The sequence below is a fragment of the Arvicola amphibius genome, chromosome 12 (assembly GCF_903992535.2).
Source record: "Arvicola amphibius chromosome 12, mArvAmp1.2, whole genome shotgun sequence".
NCBI lineage: Eukaryota > Metazoa > Chordata > Mammalia > Rodentia > Cricetidae > Arvicola > Arvicola amphibius.
The window spans coordinates 71,068,433-71,087,049 of NC_052058.2; the positions used below are offsets into that span (position 1 = coordinate 71,068,433).

The 18,617-nt window shown below is 37.1% G+C and overlaps 1 protein-coding gene across 1 annotated transcript in view; it reads right to left on the reverse strand.

Annotated features, from left to right (window-relative positions):
• Window positions 1-18,617, reverse strand: part of Tpr (translocated promoter region, nuclear basket protein) — a 58,851-nt gene that overhangs the window by 39,940 nt on the left and 294 nt on the right. The window contains exons 2-17 of the mRNA XM_038349116.1: window positions 18,102-18,386; window positions 16,661-16,765; window positions 14,275-14,348; window positions 12,890-12,986; window positions 10,638-10,741; window positions 10,291-10,455; window positions 8,338-8,430; window positions 7,405-7,485; window positions 7,242-7,329; window positions 5,584-5,724; window positions 5,142-5,233; window positions 4,028-4,225; window positions 2,300-2,407; window positions 1,480-1,706; window positions 802-965; window positions 85-218 (exon numbers count right to left, since the gene is read on the reverse strand). Of these exons, the coding sequence (XP_038205044.1) occupies window positions 85-218; window positions 802-965; window positions 1,480-1,706; window positions 2,300-2,407; window positions 4,028-4,225; window positions 5,142-5,233; window positions 5,584-5,724; window positions 7,242-7,329; window positions 7,405-7,485; window positions 8,338-8,430; window positions 10,291-10,455; window positions 10,638-10,741; window positions 12,890-12,986; window positions 14,275-14,348; window positions 16,661-16,765; window positions 18,102-18,386 (2,156 nt within the window). The remainder of the gene's footprint in view (window positions 1-84; window positions 219-801; window positions 966-1,479; window positions 1,707-2,299; window positions 2,408-4,027; window positions 4,226-5,141; window positions 5,234-5,583; window positions 5,725-7,241; window positions 7,330-7,404; window positions 7,486-8,337; window positions 8,431-10,290; window positions 10,456-10,637; window positions 10,742-12,889; window positions 12,987-14,274; window positions 14,349-16,660; window positions 16,766-18,101; window positions 18,387-18,617) is intronic.

Below are 18,617 nucleotides of genomic sequence, written 5' to 3' on the forward strand. Positions count from 1 at the left end.
GGTAGATCATTAGGGGATATTATTTTCCTTAAAAACTCATTTTGAAACTAACCTTTGACCTTAACCAGGTATCGTAGCCCCTACCTGTTTCAGGGCAGCCCTGGCTTCTATGGCATCTGTGGATTCAATGACAGGTACTGGAGCTGGAGTAGAAACAGTCTGTGCTGTACTTGAACGTTTTGGAGTTGACAGAAGAGAAATATCATCTAAACTTGAAGCTTCAGAAAAATAGAAAAGACCAATAAAATGCTTAGCTTGCATTCATAATCAGTTTTAAGATTTATTTGCAAAAGCATCATTACTAAATAAACAAGTGAAAAGCAAATTATTACTAGAGTTTTCAGAGAATAACACTATTAAAAACTATTAAAGATTGATGGCTCAGTGGGAAAAGCTGCCTGATGACCTGTGTCTGATCCCTGAAACCCATACACTGTGAGAAAACCAACTCCCACTAATTATTTTGACCTCACACAGCCTTCATGTGTGAGTGCATGTGCGCACGCCTGCACACACCCACCCACAGATCACTCTTGGTTTTGTATTTTTATTTAATTACAAAAATAATAAAACAAGGAAAAAACCCTGCAACTCACTAATTCTAGGAAGTATATTTTCAACAGTATTCATCAATTTCTTATTTCTAGGAATATGTCAAAATGACACTTAAAAACCGGTGACGTTATAGTCAATCACACAAGTAGATGAAATCAATCTCTCATTAGAGTAGCTATTGCCTTTGTTATAGAACCTATTCACCAGTATATTTCTAAAATATTTTCCTGAAATAATAAAACCTACCTTGTAGTGGAATGGCCATTCCCGTTGTTTGTGACAATAAAATTCGATACATGTCACGTTGACGAACTATGGAATCAACAAGCTGCATCTGATGCTGTCGCGACTCACGGAGCTGTTCCAGTTCAGTGAGAGAGTTCTCAAGTTTGTGTTGAAGCTCAGTAATTCTGCAGAAAACGGATACTTGTGGGTCCATGTTCAGAGGTGAGTAGTTTCTATTCTATTTCATCTAGATACTTTCTACTTTCATGTTTACTATTTTCCTATCCTTTCCCTTTTCTTCTGCTAATAATCACTTCTCACAGCTCCTATTGTACAGGACCTATCTATCAACAGCATCTGAAAAAGCTTTGTCAACATTAAACCAACTTAAACTTCAATGTTCTTGCTCTAAAGTCCGTTCTTCCTTAACACATTATATCTTTATAAAAGTTCAGTACGCTACTTGAGTAAATCCCACATACTTTTTCCATGAAGACTTGTTTCTTAACTTATATGAAGTCTATCAAGTTACACATTACTATTGATAGGCTTTTACCTATTTTAGCACTAGTTACATTAAACTGAAGTCTACCTCCCTATTAAAAATAATTTCACAGTACTTAGCAATATTTTCCTGAGTCACTATATCCTCAGTATCTAATGAGTATTGCTCAGCACACTGACATGCTTGCTGCTTACTTAGAGGAAGTTGTCTCTTGTTCTTCTCTTTCCCGTGTTTCCCCAAGTTCTCGAAGAGCAAATAACAGACGCTGGTTCTGCTGCTGAAGTTCTTCGATATTCCTATAAGATACTAGATGCTGCGATATTACTTCAGATGAACTACTTATGTCTGCAGAGCTGACTTCCTCATCGCGAATTACATGATTACCCCGTGCTTCTTCAAGTTCCATCAAGAGAACTCTAATCTACGAATGAAAATTTAATGTCATTAAATAGTTACGATTATAAGCTCATTTACTAATATAAGCTTTGGTTTGGGATCTTCTAGAAGAAATGAAAATTTCAAATGATAGCATTATTTATACAAAGATTAAAAAAATTTTTAAACATAAAAGCAACTAATGCTAACACATATTATCTTAAAAAAATAAAAATTTATCACTTTAGATTTTTAAAATCTAAGAAAATTTCAAATGAAAGTTATTTTTAATATAAAGAAAATTTACTAAAAAATAGAAAATTGTAATTCCAGAAATCTGGTTATTATTCTAAAACAAAATTATGAGTAACTATTTTGTGTTTATTTTATAGGGTAGGGTGAAGAGAGCATACAAGGTAATATGCATCTGACATCCCAGTACTCAGTACAATGAGGAAGGACAGTTAAGAGTTCAAGGTCAACTTGAAGTATCAGCAAACAAAACAGAATCTGATTAATCGACTAGAATACCTTACACCTTTCTCAGAAGGTTTGTCATAGACATTAGGACACAGACTGAAGCACTACTGAGCAGTCAGTATTACAAAGAAACCCAGAAAGCATACAAAATACTCTTACCTGTTGTGAAAGATCTTTGATTTGCACTTCCATTCTCTGATTGTCCCTTTCAAGTACTGATGAATGTTTGTTGGCTTTATCAGTCTCCTCCTGCAATCGCTGGATCTCCTTGAAAATGTAAAAATAAGTAGAGAGTCAGGATCACCTTCAAGGATTTGTGTGTGTGTGTGTGGACGACAACCAAACATTTTGTGCCCTTATCAAGTTTACTGTCAAGTACAATGTTGCAAATAGTATCACATTCAATATATTACTAACTGACCCCCAAATCTTCATGACCAGAAGATCAACAGTAGTAATCATGGTTAGACTGATCAACTTGAAAATGTCAAAATTAAATATGCTGGGCAAGACACAGAAGACCTGATTAAATGCATCAGCAGCACATTTACAAAGAAACAGCAACTACACAGTGGCCACGGGGAAGGTGCACAGGGCTCTGCGGTTGCACATCGCAGTAACAGAGGTTTAGAGGCAGAATTCTAAGAACATCCGCCACGAGAACAAAACCAAATGGATTTAAGTATCTGTTGTATCTCCATATTTAGGCTCATACAGTTATTTTCACATAATTTAAAATATATCTTGGTGGTTCATGCACCTTTAAGAAGTTATGAATAAGTTAATACAAGAGGAAAAGAATGTGACAATAAAGGACACAAGCACTCATAAAAGACAGCATTCCTAAACCTACCAAGTCCAAAACAAGAGGTATTACACTGCACCACAGATGCAGTTAGGTTACAATTAGACTCTCACAAAAAAAGCACTGAAGATTTACACTAGAGAACACATGATACATGTTGTGGACAGAACATTCCAGTTATGAAAATATACAGAAATGACCTTTAAGCCCTTCTGTTATTATTATGAAAGTGAAGGAACAAATTGTTTTCTAAGGGGAAAGCTGCTTTTCTAATTGATAAGTCTTTCTGCCCTTTAATTACCCCCACTTCAGACACCAGAGAAACTTAAAGATCTAATTGGTCCTAAGAGACCTCTTTGAAAACAGCACTAGCAGGTAATTTGTCAGACTGCCAACATTCCCTTAGGACAAAATGAGTAAATGACTCCAATAGAACAAGACTTCATGAGCTACATCTGCATTTTACTGGCTTCTAAATTATAACAGAAGAAAAGATTTAATTCTGAATTAAGGGTACAATTTACTCCTATTCTTCAAGAAGAAAATAAGTAAGTTAATAATAGCAGAGTAAATTCATTTATCTGCATTTTCTCAATAAAGTTCTTGCACAAATCTTAAAGACCTCTCTGTAATAAGTATTTAGAGTATAAACTAGCTTCAATCATTAAGTAAAACATATCCTTCAAGAAGTATTCATGAACTTCTTGGAACTTTTAACATGGCAAAGGAACTGTTATAAAATAATGCACAGTAAGATAGGTTAAATTTTGAAAATGATATAAAAAAATCTGTGTCCTAATGTCAAACATAATAGCCATTTCTGGACAGGCCATCAAAACCATCTAGGAAAAAATGGTTACATTAAATTTGCAAAATTCTAATGCTCTATTAAAACATTTGAAGAGCGGTCCATGAAGGTTTACCTCTCAACGGCCTTAGAATATGCACAAGGCTCTTACAGCTGAGCTGGGTGAAAGGGACACTGTCACGGTGGGGGGTAGGCAAAGCTTCAAGGAAAACCACCCAGTAAAAGATGTTTTGTTAGCATCTGTGCAGAGGTGTAGTTCAGAAATGGAACCAACCTTCATAGCTTGTTCAAGCTTTGCAGATAGACTTGCCACAGCTTTCTGCGCACGCTCATACTCTTCACGCTGGCGTTTCAAAATCGGTGCTTTGGCTTCCACTTCTTTTACTATCTCATCTAGGTACTTATTAATTCTTTTATTTTCTAGTTTCTCCAAAAGCAACTGATCCTGAGTTTCCACATAAGCATTGTATAACTGGAAGCAGAAAAGGAAAAGGTGGTCATTTCACTTGGCCGAAGGGTGACAACAGCAGTATAGTATAAGGTTTACGGAGGCTCACAGCAAATATGCCTCACCAGTTACAAAAAAGTATTTGTTACATTCCACATACAAAGAACTAAACTTAGTTTAAAAATTCATTTGTTTATAGACTTATTTCTTACTTTTAATTATATGTATATGCGTGTATGGGGGCAAGGAGAGGTATGTGCCTAAGGGTGAAGGGGCATGAGGAGGTCAGAGGATGGTAGGTCTCCTGGAGCTGAGGCTGGCTGCTGTGAACTGACTGACATGGGTACTGGGAATTGAACTCGCGTCCTCTGCAACAGTAGTAGGCACTTTTAACTACTGAGGCATCTCTTTAGTCCCAGCATCCCCTGTTTATTTTTAAAACATTATTGTATGTGTGTGTGTGATGCAGCTATGTGTGCAGATGCATGCTACAGTGTTTATGTGGAGGTCGAACGACAACTTTGTGAGCTACTTCTCTCACCACGGATTTTGAGGACAGAACCAAGTTCATGTTCTTTTATCACATAACTGACCAAAGAATACCTCTTAAGAAACAATCTGCTTGCTGGGTAGTGGTGGGGCACGCCTTTAATCCCAGCACTGGGATAGGGAAGCAAGGCTTGTGAGTTCAAGGCCAGTCTGGATTACAAAGTCAGTTCACGACAGGCACCAGAGCCACAAAAAGAAACTCTTGTCAAAAAAAAAAAAAAAAAAAACAACAACAACAAACCAACAAAAAAACCAAAAACCAACCAAACAAAAGAAACAATCTACTAGTCACCAGATAAAATTTAAGAATAAAGTGGGGTGAGAGAGATAGGCATCAGAGACATCCGAGTACTTCTGTAATAATGAAACAGAATCTACTACTGCTTTTTACCTCAGTTAATTTCATGCCAGGTTTTACAATTTTAGCTACAGCTGCTGCAGTGGGAGACATGGCTGCAAGCTCTTCTTCAGACAATATAGCCCCTGTGCAAACAGAGAAAATTTTTTCCCTTTTTGAAAAATTGAAAGTCATTAATGAATATTTAAAGTGAAGGATAAATGACACTAAATGCATTTTACTTATTGTACTTCAAATATAACACAAATATGAAGACCACATGATTACAATTAACTGTTCTAGGAATTAATCAAATGTGATCAAATGGCACTTTTATCTGATTATGCTGAAGAAATGTAGTGTGTTATTTTTCAAATAATCAATTAAGTTTCCTGTATTTCAGCATGAAAAAGAAATGCTGTTATTTTAATTTAAGCTGTCATGTTTAGATAGGTTTTAGCAGCTCAAGGAATTAACCAGTATGTGTTAGTCATACCTTTACGTTTGGTGGCAGAAAGCAGGTCATTTGCATTCTCTAACTCCTTTTCCAATTTCCCTATTTTCTCAAGCATTTCTTTTTCCATTTGGTCTTTAGATTCTTCAGCTTGTAGAAGATGCTCTTGTATTGTTTTGTTGGCTAAACACATTTTTTAAAGAGAGAATACTGAAATACATCATTAAAAACCTTGCAGTTTATTAACCATAACATAGTAAGAATGTTTCCCTCTGGAGACAACATTAAATTATAAAGAAACCACACTTGATGGGTATTATCCACTGGAAGTCCTAGATCTCCTTATCAGCCTTGAAATGCTTCAATCTGACGGGTCTGGTCTCTTCGACACCTCTTACCAATGAAAACACAAGAGACTATGAATATGAATGGCAGAAAAGGGGGTACTAGACACATCTTTGGAAACAATTTTGGACTTTAGTTCAAAACATAAGAAATGAGTAGAAAAGATAACTAATGATAAAGCCAAAGACAAAGATCATAAACACTGTCGGCTTCCCATTTCCCTGAATTCCATATTATAGATTTAACTGTGGCTTAAAACTAATCAGGAAAGGGGGCTGGAGAGATGGCTCAGCGGTTAAGAGCATTGCCTGCTCTTCCAAAGGTCCTGAGTTCAATTCCCAGCAGCCACATGGTGGCTGACAACATCTGTAATGAGGCCTGGTACCCTCTTCAGGCATCCACGTAGACAGAATGTTGCATACATAATAAACAAACAAACAAACAAATAAATATTTTTTAAAAATAATCACAAAAAAACCCCTGTACCTTTACTGAATATGCAGACTATGTTGACACCCTCTGGTAAACAATAAGGCAGAACTACTTACATTGCATTAGGTATTGTGAATAACCTAAAGCTGACTTAAGGGAGATAGGCAGATGTGTGTAGATTACAAGCAAGTACCATACCACTTTAAATAAGAGAACTGAATATCCTTAAGTATCCTTGATGGGTCCTGGCACCAATCCTTGAGATACAAGTTTATATACATGTGGTTAAAATTATCTTTCGTTGGAGTTTTCTTCAGATTTGACATAATTTAACTGTGAAAATAGTTTTTGCTAGTTTGAAATTTTAATAAGGAATCTATGTGTGAATCTAGAAGCCTACCACCTAAATAAAGGTGCATATAATTTGAATGGGCAATCACTTAGATTATCTAAGGTTTATCATTCGGTGAACTAGAATCTCTAAGAGCACATAAGAATTTATATCCACTATGGGAGCGCTCTCTGTCTCTGTCTGTCTGTCTGTCTGTCTGTCTGCCTGCCTGCCCCCCCCCCCCCCCCCCCCCTCTCTCTCTCTCTCTCTCTCTCTCTCTCACACACACACACACACACACGGGAAGAAAAGCCCTCAAGGTTTAATAACTGACAACTTGAAAAGAAAGGCAAAACTTAGAGTAAGAAGAGTACCCAAACTGTTCTAAGATGAAAGAGGAAAACAAGCCACCATCTTACCATCTGTATTTTAAAATATACTATTTACTTTAAAATAAATTTTCTGAACCTATGTTCTTTATTCCATACCAAATTTTGTCTCCAATAAAGCCTTACTTTTAAATTAAACCAGCTAAACAGAAATGTACTTTTTACCTGCAAATGAAATCAAATTATCACACCCTAAATCGTACCTTCTCCAGCTTCTTTCAGAAGTTTGTGCAGCTCATCCACAGCCCGAGTCAGCTCATTGCTCTTTGCTTCTGAGTCATCGGCAGCACTCTAGAAGTTAATTATAAAGTCACCACCAGCCAAGTATCAACATCAGAATGCTGATGTGTATGGTGGAGTATTTACCTTGTACAGATTAGAGAGCTTTATGTGAGCATTTAACTCATTGTGGAATTTCTCCTCCATACTAGCCTGCTGTTCTTTGGCCTAAAATAAAATAAAAACCCAAATGTATCAAATCTGCACATTAGAAGGTACAGCTTGAACTATTTAGATATTTATGAAACATTAAGACAGAAAGTCCATTTTGTAAAGATAACAATTGAAACAGATTTCTGACAGTAAGCATTTGGAGACATTCTGGTTGTTTTATGGGTGCTGGAGAAAGATGAAACCATGCCATTAGTGGTAGTCAAAGCAGATAATCTTATTACTCAGGAACTGAGGAGGATTATGAATTAAAGTCACACTGAACTATAGATGGAGTACAGATTATCCTGGAAAACATAGTAAGATCTTATCTGAAAATACTAAAAATATTCAACAATATTTTATCAAATATCACCAGCATACATGTTTCAATATTTTTGTAAATGAAACTTATTACAGGGATTGGCATGTAGCTCCATTGGCAGTGTCAGAGTCCAAGAATCCAGGAATAATCCACCAGAAAGATTGGGTGAATCCCAACTAGAATGCTGATTCCCAGCACTGTATAAAAGCAGATGCGTCAGGAGTGCACCTGTAAGCCAAAAACTCAAGCCAGGTGGTGGTGGTGCAAGCCTTTAATTCCAGTATTTGGGAGGCAGAGGCGGACTAGTCTCTGTGAGTTCAAGGACAGCCTGGTCTACGAGGCAAATTCCAGGACAGGTTCTAAAATAAAAAAAAAAACAAACAAAAAAACAAAAAAACAAAGCCCAATGCTCTCCTCGGTTATATAGCAAGACATAATTAAGGTAAGCCTAGGCTTCATGGAGACTCCTTCTGAAATCAAACTAAACCAAACCACAACAAAATAAAAAATCAAAACAGAAAGTATTTTCAAGCCGTCGTATGTACCTCTTTTAATTTTGTCAACAAATCCTCCACATGTTTTTGAAGATGTTCATTTGATGTTTTTAAGCCATTCATCTGTTCTTCCAGTCTCAAAACCTAAAAACAGATGGGGGAAGGTGTCATTAACAACTGAGATCAATTTAATATGAAATCTGTACTATCAAAAGCAAAATAACCCCCTCCAAAAAGGTAATTTATAAGTCTGTGTGACTAAGAAAGTAAGATCTTATTTCTGTCATCCGTCCGCAATGTCATGAAATTCCTTTAGTACACACTCCAGTCTCCATGGTGTTCCTGCTCAAGCCCATCAGCCAAGCAACCATGAACTTTATGAGCCCAGGGCAAGCTGAAGTCTACCTACAAGTCTCTAAAAGAGCACTGAGGGGCCAGGGAAAGGCCTTGATGCTGCCCTTCTGCCCTTTGTTACTTTACAACTGAAGGACAACACTCTAGCTTCACACAGGAAACACCACTGAGCACACTTCATCCCCAGAAGCAGGAGAAGAAAGATCATTTCTAGTTCAGACAGTGGATATAACTAAAAACTGATTACTTTTGAAGAAATCCACTGAAAAGATTCTCATAAAGTACAAGTTTCAGATAATTTTAAGATCAGGCTACCGGATTCAGTGAAAGACGCCAATATCACCATCAATTCGTGATGGCAGCCAGTCCTTTCACGGTGTACAACCTGGACACTGTGTCTCTTGGCAGCCATCCAGCAAAAGACTCTTGAACCTTGTTGGAGGTTCACACCAAACTCATACCACCTACACTGTGGAAAACTGCAGGTCTTCTCTCCAAAGTTCTAGGACTGTATACCCACTCTATGCCCTCAATGGAAATCTCACCAGAGTGATGCTCCTCAGAAGTAACACATTTGGCTTCAGAGATTATGCAACAAGACTTCTTTGCCACAAATCTGCTCTTCTTCCACTTTTACACAGGCTACACCTCTACTCACCCACGATAAGATTTCATAATTGAAATCATCTTCAGGAAACAGTAGAAAACTGGACATACTATACTAAATATAAATCCTTATGTTATCTTAGAGATACTCTAGTCAACCTAATGACGAACCTTAGATAATCCAACTGGTTACCCATTCATTCAAATCATACACCTGGATCCTTATGTAGGTTTTAGGTGTTTGGATTCACACAAATGTTTTTTTGCTAAAATTTCAAACTAGCAAAAACTATAGACAAAGTTTCACAGAAAAATTATACCAAAGACCAAAGAAAATCCAAGCAAAGATAATTTTAAACATATGTAGATAAATTTATAACCCTAACGAACAGTTAAAACATGGAGTCTCCTCTTACAGGTCAGCCTCTACTTGATGCTCATTTCTTTATTTGACTTGGGCATGAAACATATTTTAGTCTCTTGGAATGACTTTCATGATAGGAATCATAGCAATCTCTCTACGTTTGTATGCAGCCATTCAGTGCACCAAATGTCTCATTTCAGTAAGAATAACAAGAAAACAGACATTCCACTGCACCTACATCACTATAGTAACCGAGTGGGGCAAAGGATCTAGGGTTATGACTGACTAATAGGAGAAAACTGCCAAATTACATAAGCAGGAGTTAATTAGCCTGATGCTGTCTTTGTGTTTTACTTCCATTGTCATGCAATGCAAATTAGCATAGTTTATTGTAAGTCAAAGCTTTAAAATAGAGTAAGGAAGAAAAGGAATTGATGGAATAATTTGTTTGAATATGATTCACAAGAAATTAGGGCTGCTTCATAATATCTCTGGAAAGAAAGGATTAACATTAGAAAACAGGTGGTATAAAATGGATTTCTTTATTTCCCTAGTTTAAGATGAGTTCTGCTGATCACATTTAGCACAGGTTTTGTAACTAACCACGCAGGACACCGTCACTTAATGAATTTACAAATGCCACGCATGCCCAATATAAAGAAGATAACTGTACTACTCACCTCTTCTTTCTTGTTTTCAAGATTACATTTAAGTTCCAGAATTTCATTTCCTTTTTCTCTTCCTAGAGCCAATAGCTCATCAGTTTTGGTTTTCAACTCTGTATTGAGCCATGAGTTCTGGTTGAGCAGCAACTCCTTTTCTTGTTCTAAGCGTTTTTCTCGATACTAAAAAAATTTTTTAAAGTAACATTAAGTATAACTATTAAAAAAACTTTCATTTGTAGCTCAGGGACACATAAATTTCATTTCAGAATATAAATATAGATTATTAAGAGAACAAAAATTACAATAACAAATAGATCCATAGCATATGAATCTGCATTCACTGGGAATCAATTACTACTTGCCTTCACAGCCACATCAGAAGCTTGAAGTTCGTCCAACTTTAACTGAAGTTCACCCTTTGTTGTATTGCTTTCCTTAAGCTTTTCACTTAAACGTTTAACGTCCTCTAGAAAGGATGAGAGTGAGCATTTAAGAATAACAACTATTTAATACTCGCATGAATGAAGATCAAAATATATTAGCAGACTTATAAACCTACAAACCAAGTGGTTCTCAACTCCCCTATTTTAGCTTGGTTTTTTTATAGTTAATTACAAACTAAATTTCTATTCAAAACCTTTGGATTTTATTGTTTATTTGTGTGTGTACTGTGTGTGTGTGTGTACTGTGTGTGTGTGTCTTTGTGTGTGTACTGTGTGTTTTGCGAATCTGCTAGAACTGGAGTTACAGGTGATTTAGGAACCAAACACCAGTGCATTACACAGCAGCCAATGCTCTTAAGTACTGAGTAATTTCAAGCACCAGGTAGCATCAAAGTTTGTACACCCACCCAAGTGAATTAATTTAATGGTTATTTAACTTTATAAATACCACAATTAACTTTAACTTTCCAGCTAGATTCCTAAAGAGCTAAAAGTTTTACTTTTTTTAAATATTTATTTATTTATTATGTATACAATATTCTGTCTGTGTGTATGCCTGCAGGCCAGAGGAGGGAACCAGACCCCATTACAGATGGTTGTGAGCCACCATGTGGTTGCTGGGAATTGAACTCAGGACCTTTGGAAGAACAGGCAATGCTCTTAACCTCTGAGCCATCTCTCCAGCCCGAGCTAAAAGTTTTAAAGATAACCATTTAAAAAGCAGACTTACAAAAATCTTCTACAAAAATGCATATTTAGTACTTCTTGTTCTTTAATAACCATGTTTTCACGAAAATAACTTATTTAATCATTCCAAATGCCAGCAGTTAGATAATCAAAACAATTAACAAATACTCTGAAAACATTCTTCTCTGATTGGAAAGTAGGTACCAAGCTGAATATTACCTCTCAACATCACAACACAGATATGTGAACAGTTTTTCCTTACTTATAGAAATTTAAAAAAAGGAAGTCCAAGGGAAAGTATAATTCACTGTTTAAAACTCATTTTTTGAGTTTTAAATGATTTTTAAAATATATCAAAAGTAGCATGTTGATACATTTTATATTCCTATATCCTAAACTGTTTTTTTTTCTATTTTAGAAATTCTTTGACAGTTTCATACAAGTCAAATGAACTTAGTAATTTTGTTCACTATTTCCCCTATCTCCTTCCTTTTCTGCTGATGGCCTTCTTCACCAGAAGTCCATTTCTATCCTGTCACCTCTCCAACCTGGCCATGGCTTCTTGTCATGGTCCACCAAGTTTAATTATAGTAGCTGACACTCATGCACGACCTCACTGTAGATATGGTTACCTGCACAACACTTGCAGGAAATTGGGGCCTGTTGGCACTTCATCACAGAAGGGACTAGGGCCCATGAGGCTTTACCCCCTCCCCTTTCTGAATTACTGGCAGTTAATGGTTGCTGAAGGAGGGGGTTTTCCTTAGTGGCACAGCAACTGGCAAGCTCCCTGTGCTCCAGCTTGTTTGAAAACACTGGCTTTCTTTTAGGTTCTCAGACAGTGTTTATGGATAGTAAAGGTATCTACATAAAATGAATGGAAGTTCAGCATTTACAACTCTAAAATTAAACAGTTTTCAACTTGGTATTATAAATAGCATTGTAGGAACCAGGCATGGTGGCATATGCTTGTAATCCTTGCACTTGGGGGAAGAAATCTGACGTCAGCTTGGGCTATTAAGTGAGTGTGAGATGGTCTGGGAAGTTTAACAAGACTAACTAAACAGTACTGTACTACAGAGTTGTGCGTGTAGTAGAACTTAGCTCAAATCACAACTATACTCAGTTTTCATGGGTAAACTTCCCAGCCATTTAAAACTCTTTATTTACATATTTAAAGACAGGTCTCTCTATGTAATTCTGGCAGTCCTGCAATTCACTATGTAAACTGAGCTAGGATGGTTAAGCTCAAACTCAGATCTGCCTGCCTCTGCATCCTGAGTGCTAGAATTTAAAGGCAGGTGATATGATGCCAGGCCAATCTTTTGATAATGACTCAAAGAAAATGGAAAAAAACAACAGAATTATTACACTGAACTCTTCCACACTAAAGGAAAATAACCAAGAAATATCAGCAACAGAAGTAACTCCTTGCACCACCAGTAACGAAGAATACAGTTAAAGGCACAAACATTTCTTCATACCTGTTAAATATTCAACTTCCTGAGATAGTCTCTCATTGGTTCTGATTAGGTCCCTTTTTTCAGCTTCTAATTCTTCCTTTGCTCTTGTAAACTGGCTCTGTCATATCAAGAAACAGCATGTTTCAAGAACACCAGTTGAAAAATCAAAACAAGTGCTTGAATCAATTCAATTCACATTAGCAGCTACTTAAAAATATTTTCTTTCCTACAACTTAGGTACCAACAAGTTAAGAAACACTCATGACCCCAACACGTCTATGTATATTTCTGACTTTTAATATCATTTTTCCTAGGTTTATGAATTTGTGTCATTCATCAAATGGAAGTAACTTAATTACTTACATAGCCTTTATATTTAGGTATTTAATAGACTTCTAAATTGTCTTCAAAAATAAATGGTGGAAACCATCACTGCACTTGTACTTTAGTCCAAATTATTTCTCAAGGGAGGCCAATGATCACTTAGACGCTTTTAGAGTTATACGCAACAATAGCAATCACTTAGCCAGAGTATTCAAAGAGTAGGAGGGGTGAAATGTTTGCCAACACATACATGAAACATAACCATCTTTAACCTGCACTTTTCTGTTACTACAAACATTTTGTACTCTCATTCATTTATTTAACATACTTCCTTTGCATGTTTTCTCTTTAACAATATCCCTATCATCTGAAAGTAGTCATATATTAAAAACAGACTTAATGGCTTATTTGCAACTTTCATATAGAGAACTTTAGTTAAACTTTAAATGGAAACAAATTACATTTTGCTATAAGTTGAGAAAAAATTCACCATTTACACATATTTCCTTTGCCTCTATTTCCCTTTAACATTTTAAAAACAGATTTATTTATTTAGAAAGAGACCCTGACTCAAAAAGATGAATGCTCCCCACCACCCACCCCACCCCACCCCCAAAAAACAAGGGCCAGTGTGGTAGGTAGCTCAGGGAATACAGGTGCCTTTTGTGAATCCTTGATTGCTCTCTACTTTATCCATGGAGGCAATGCTTCAATTGAAACCAGAGTACACCAAGAGAGAGAATCTATATTGTTTTTACAGTCTAGTTCAGGGGATCAATTACTCCTTCCTGCCCTGAAATTATAAAACAGCAGCCACAGCCACCCATCATTTATGTGGGTTCTAGGGATTCAAACTCTGGTCCTAACTGTAGCAAAACATGCTGAATGCTGGGCTATGGTTGCCAGTCAAAGGATAATACACCACATATCAATTCAGAGAAATTGTATGTACACATTTCTAAGTACATATATGCTGGCAGCTTCCTATGGAACACTGCACCTTCTATCTAATACATAAAAGCAGATCAGAAAACCTTTAAGTATCATAATTGCAATCAGCTTCATTATGGACAGCGTTTTACCTGAATGCCTTGATTACGATCTTGAGCAGTTTCAAGTTCTTTGTTTTTCTCAGTTAACACTTTTACTTGGTTATCTAGAGAGAAGGAATGTAATGCACACAGATGCATTAACTTAAAGCTGGAATTTTTACCCAACTGCCACCATTATACATTTTCAAAATGAAGAATTAGAATCCATAAAGATTGATTTATAACCACATTCCAAATTTGTGAATACACTCTGTTCTTACTGTATTCCAGATCAAAAGTTTAAATATGCTTCAATCAAACATAATAATTCTACTCCCAATCTGTAGTATATAATTAGCAATGTCAGTTTTTCAATGCATTTTCTATTTAAGTTCATAATATAATCTGAACTATATAAAACACATTCATTATATATCTTAATAAACATCTGAAATTCTGTTTTTTTAATCGCTAAAAAGCATGAAAAGAAAAAAATTATGTTTGCACTCTGTCTGCACTCATGATGTGTATATCTTCCCATATACTCCCCTCCCCTCCTTAGAACAGTTATGCAGGAAAAATGCACACTTGAAAATTTCTTTCATGAAAGCATCTAAAGCAAGGTGTAGTGGTACACTTATAACCCTAGCATTTGGGAGGCAGTGGTAGGAGGATAGCTCCAAGTTCAAAGCCAGTGTAGCCTACAAGGTGAGACAACCTAGGAACACATTACCTCAAAGAGGAAACAAGCAAATGCTACACTATGAAGAGTAATTTACAAAGATTTATCTTTATGTGTGTGCTAGAGTTAAGTGGACGCCATGTGTGTGCATGTGCCCAAAGAGGCGAGAAGTTATTACGTTCCCTGCAGCTAGAATTTTAGAAGGTTATAGGAGCTGGGAACTGAACAGTTAGTGTTCTTAATCACTTGAACCATCTCTCCATTTACATTTTTTTTAAAACTGCATCCTTAAAAAAGCAAAACAAAAACTGTTTCTAAATTTTCTATTTTGTTTTATTTAATACCTTCCAGATGTACACGTGTAATTGTATACACACTTTAAATAGTTGTCCACACCAAGAAAGAACTCATCTCTATGTTCATCCCTGCCTTTCTAAGCACTTCATAAAAGAAGCTGAAATCAGTCATTTTCCTAAAATCCTTTAGTACTATTTTTGGGCAGGCTTTATTATGCTTTGTTGATGAAAAGTAACATGTGTGCATGCGTGTGCACACAAGTGTATGTGTGTAATGCACATCTTTAAGTGTTAAGTTTATCCAAAGTTGCTGAAGAAATCAAACTGCCAGAGAAAACAAGAAATCTATTTAAACACTTGATTATAAGATTCTTGTGTTCTTTGTCTATGAAGTCAAATCAAATCAAACTATATTTAAAGGCCTTTATAAGGCTTTCCCTCAAGTTTTCTTCTGTCATAAGCAGAGTACACACTGCAGCATCCTGTATAGTCTCTGAGATCACTCTCAATAACTAGGCATTACAGGAGAAATATGATGGGACTTGTAGTTAGGAATGTTCTAACAGTACACAATGTAGCATCCTCTATAACCTGTAACTAAGGTCACTCTCAATAACTCAGCATTACAGAAGAAATACGATGGAAGTAGTAGTTATAAATGTTGTAACAGTATAATGAAATCAAGATTTGAATTTTCAACAGGAAACCAAATCACTATTTTAACCTTTAGGTATACATTTTAGCTACTTCACACACTATCAAAAGTATCTCTAATGCAAAACTATGAAAATAGACATACGTGGTAATTTTCATCCTTTTAAAAAAGACTGCATGGTAGTGTGTGTGGTGAAACCACTTTTAATATCAAAGTCAGAATTAGAAATCAGTGCTCCTGGCTGGGACAACCTATGTCTTTGTCAGGTCTATGTATACAAACTGCAATGCCTACAGAGCATCTTCTCATACTATAAGCCAACGCCCACGAAGAACAGCATTTTAGTTTTAAGGAGAGAGGGAGAGGGAGCTGAGAAAGGCACAGAGCTGAAAGCCTTCAGTACTCCTCTGGTATGAAGCAAAGCTGCAGTTCTCTCAGAGACAGCAGAAGGTCTTCATAAGATTATTTGTGAGGGAGTACTGGGAGAGGTGCGAGCCCAAGGTCTCTTGTCATCATCAAATTAGATTAAAAACACTTGTGTCTGCGGTCTGGCTGGAGGCAGATGTTTGGAAGGCTCCAAGGACATTTAGAATGAGGAAATTAATACAGGACTTATGTATGAGATGTGGCCAGTCTGCCTTTGGAAGTTGGGGGAGCTGGGTGTGTCTTTACCTTGTTTGTGACCCTGTTTTGGGCTTTGCTGCCTGCAAAACCTGTTTCCAGGTGGGGCAGGCCCCCTGCCTATGTGATGCTATAATAACTGAACACCCAAGAACAGTTATAAAGATATAATTTAATACTTACTTAACTTCTCAAGCTCCAGTCGCAAGTTCTGACACTCACGGGTTTCATTCACAAGCCTCTCCTGACTATGGGACAACCTCTTCTCTATCTCAAAGTATTGTTGTTCTACAAAAGACAAGTCCAAACACTAAGAGTAAGGTCAAGCACACAATGCCGCCCAAAGCAGTAGTTTTAATACCACTATTTGTTTCTTAGAATACTGGCTGCAAAACTTAAGATACAACATGGGAAAAATCTAATCTCAATAAGTAAATTTAGCACTGAAAAGGACTTTCCCAACAATTTCAACTGGCATATAACAAAAGACAATAATGCCTACAAGGAGATTCATAAATTAATTTCTTTGAAGCAAGCAACAATGTTGTATCCTGATAGTTTCTCCAGACCTCCAGAGATTGCTAAACATTTAAAAATAAGTATTTATTAAGTTGAAATTTTATTTAATTAAAAACTGAAGTTTTAAAAGGTTTCATGCAACATAATTAAAATACCACTTGCTAAAATTTCAGTAAAAATAAACCTGCAGATTTCCCACAAAAAGAAATTGTGTTTACTTCGTCCTCGTATTGGAACATATAAATCACTATATATTTACTGTGTAAATTAATAAACAATACAGTGTATTATGTAAATCATTTATATTCGCCAATTAACTGTAAAATTAGCAACTTTGCTTGATAACTACACTTTATTTATGTGAAAATTAATTCAGATGAAAATTTCTACCAAAATACAGCACCAATTTCCTAAACCAAAACACGTGACAAGAAAAATCCTTTTTATTATCGGTAATTACTATTACCTTTAAATCAAGGATCTTCAAACTACAATCCACAACTTTCTTATATGAAAGCGACTACAAGGATGTGTAAATAGATCTGTATATATTTTCTATCAATCTCAATCTTTCCGAGGTAAACACAATATATCCAACTCATTTAGTGCGATTTCACTGCTTTTTCTAAGGATGTCTTTTGCATCCAAATTCATTTTTGTGACTATCTACTTCTTTATGGGACCACAGGGTGATACATACACTAAGAACAAGGCATTGAAGAGGTAAAGTTGGCAATGGTCTATAAATCCAGGTGGGTAGAAAATAGGAACTACTGTCATTTTAAGAACAAAACAAAATCAGATTAGGGTTGCATAGACCTAGAGATATTGTGTAAATTGTCCAAAATTCTCCACAGTCTGTCTTTGAGCCCAAGTTAAGAGTTCCTACATAAGACGAGAAGGTGGATTTAGATCTGGGAGGAGAGATCGCTCCTTTGCGTTCTTTTTTCTTTTTAATTAGAGCGAGGAGAAAAGAGGAGGCCTACATTGCATATGGAGCCCGCGTGATGCTACGCTACCCTGCACACCTCGCAGAGTGCAAGCGGGTAAAGAGGAAGGTCGAGCAACAGCTCCGCCACCAGAGCTCTAAGAGCTGAGCACTTACCGCTCTCCACCTTAAATCTCTCATGCCGCCCCTTCAGGCCGTCGATCTCGGACTGCTGATCAGCCAGGAACTTCTCAAGTTTGTTCTGGGTCGACTTAGGCAGCTTGTTCAGCTCCGAGCGCTCCAGCACTTGCTGCAGCACCGCCGCCATGTCGGCAGCAGGGGCCGAAGGAGAAACGAAGGAGCAAGGCGAAGCGCGGAAGCCCGGAGCCTGAGCACCGCCGTCTCCAGCCTCGCTCGCCGCCTCCCTAGCGCCTGCCCGCCTGAGACTCCCGCGACGGGACCCTGGGAAATAGAGTCCGGCGTTAGACGCAGCACGGGCCGCGCCGCCGCGCCCTCGGTGCGCACGCAGCCACCGGAAGCTAGGCACGCTGGGAAGGCGAGTTCACAGCGGGCCTCCGACCCGGCTTTTGCTTTCACCTGCTTCCAGACCCAAAGGCTCCAAGGGAAACGTAGTATTTGTTTCTCTCCCTCGCTTCGGCGAGCTCAGTCCCGCGCTTCCCGTTCCGCTTCCTT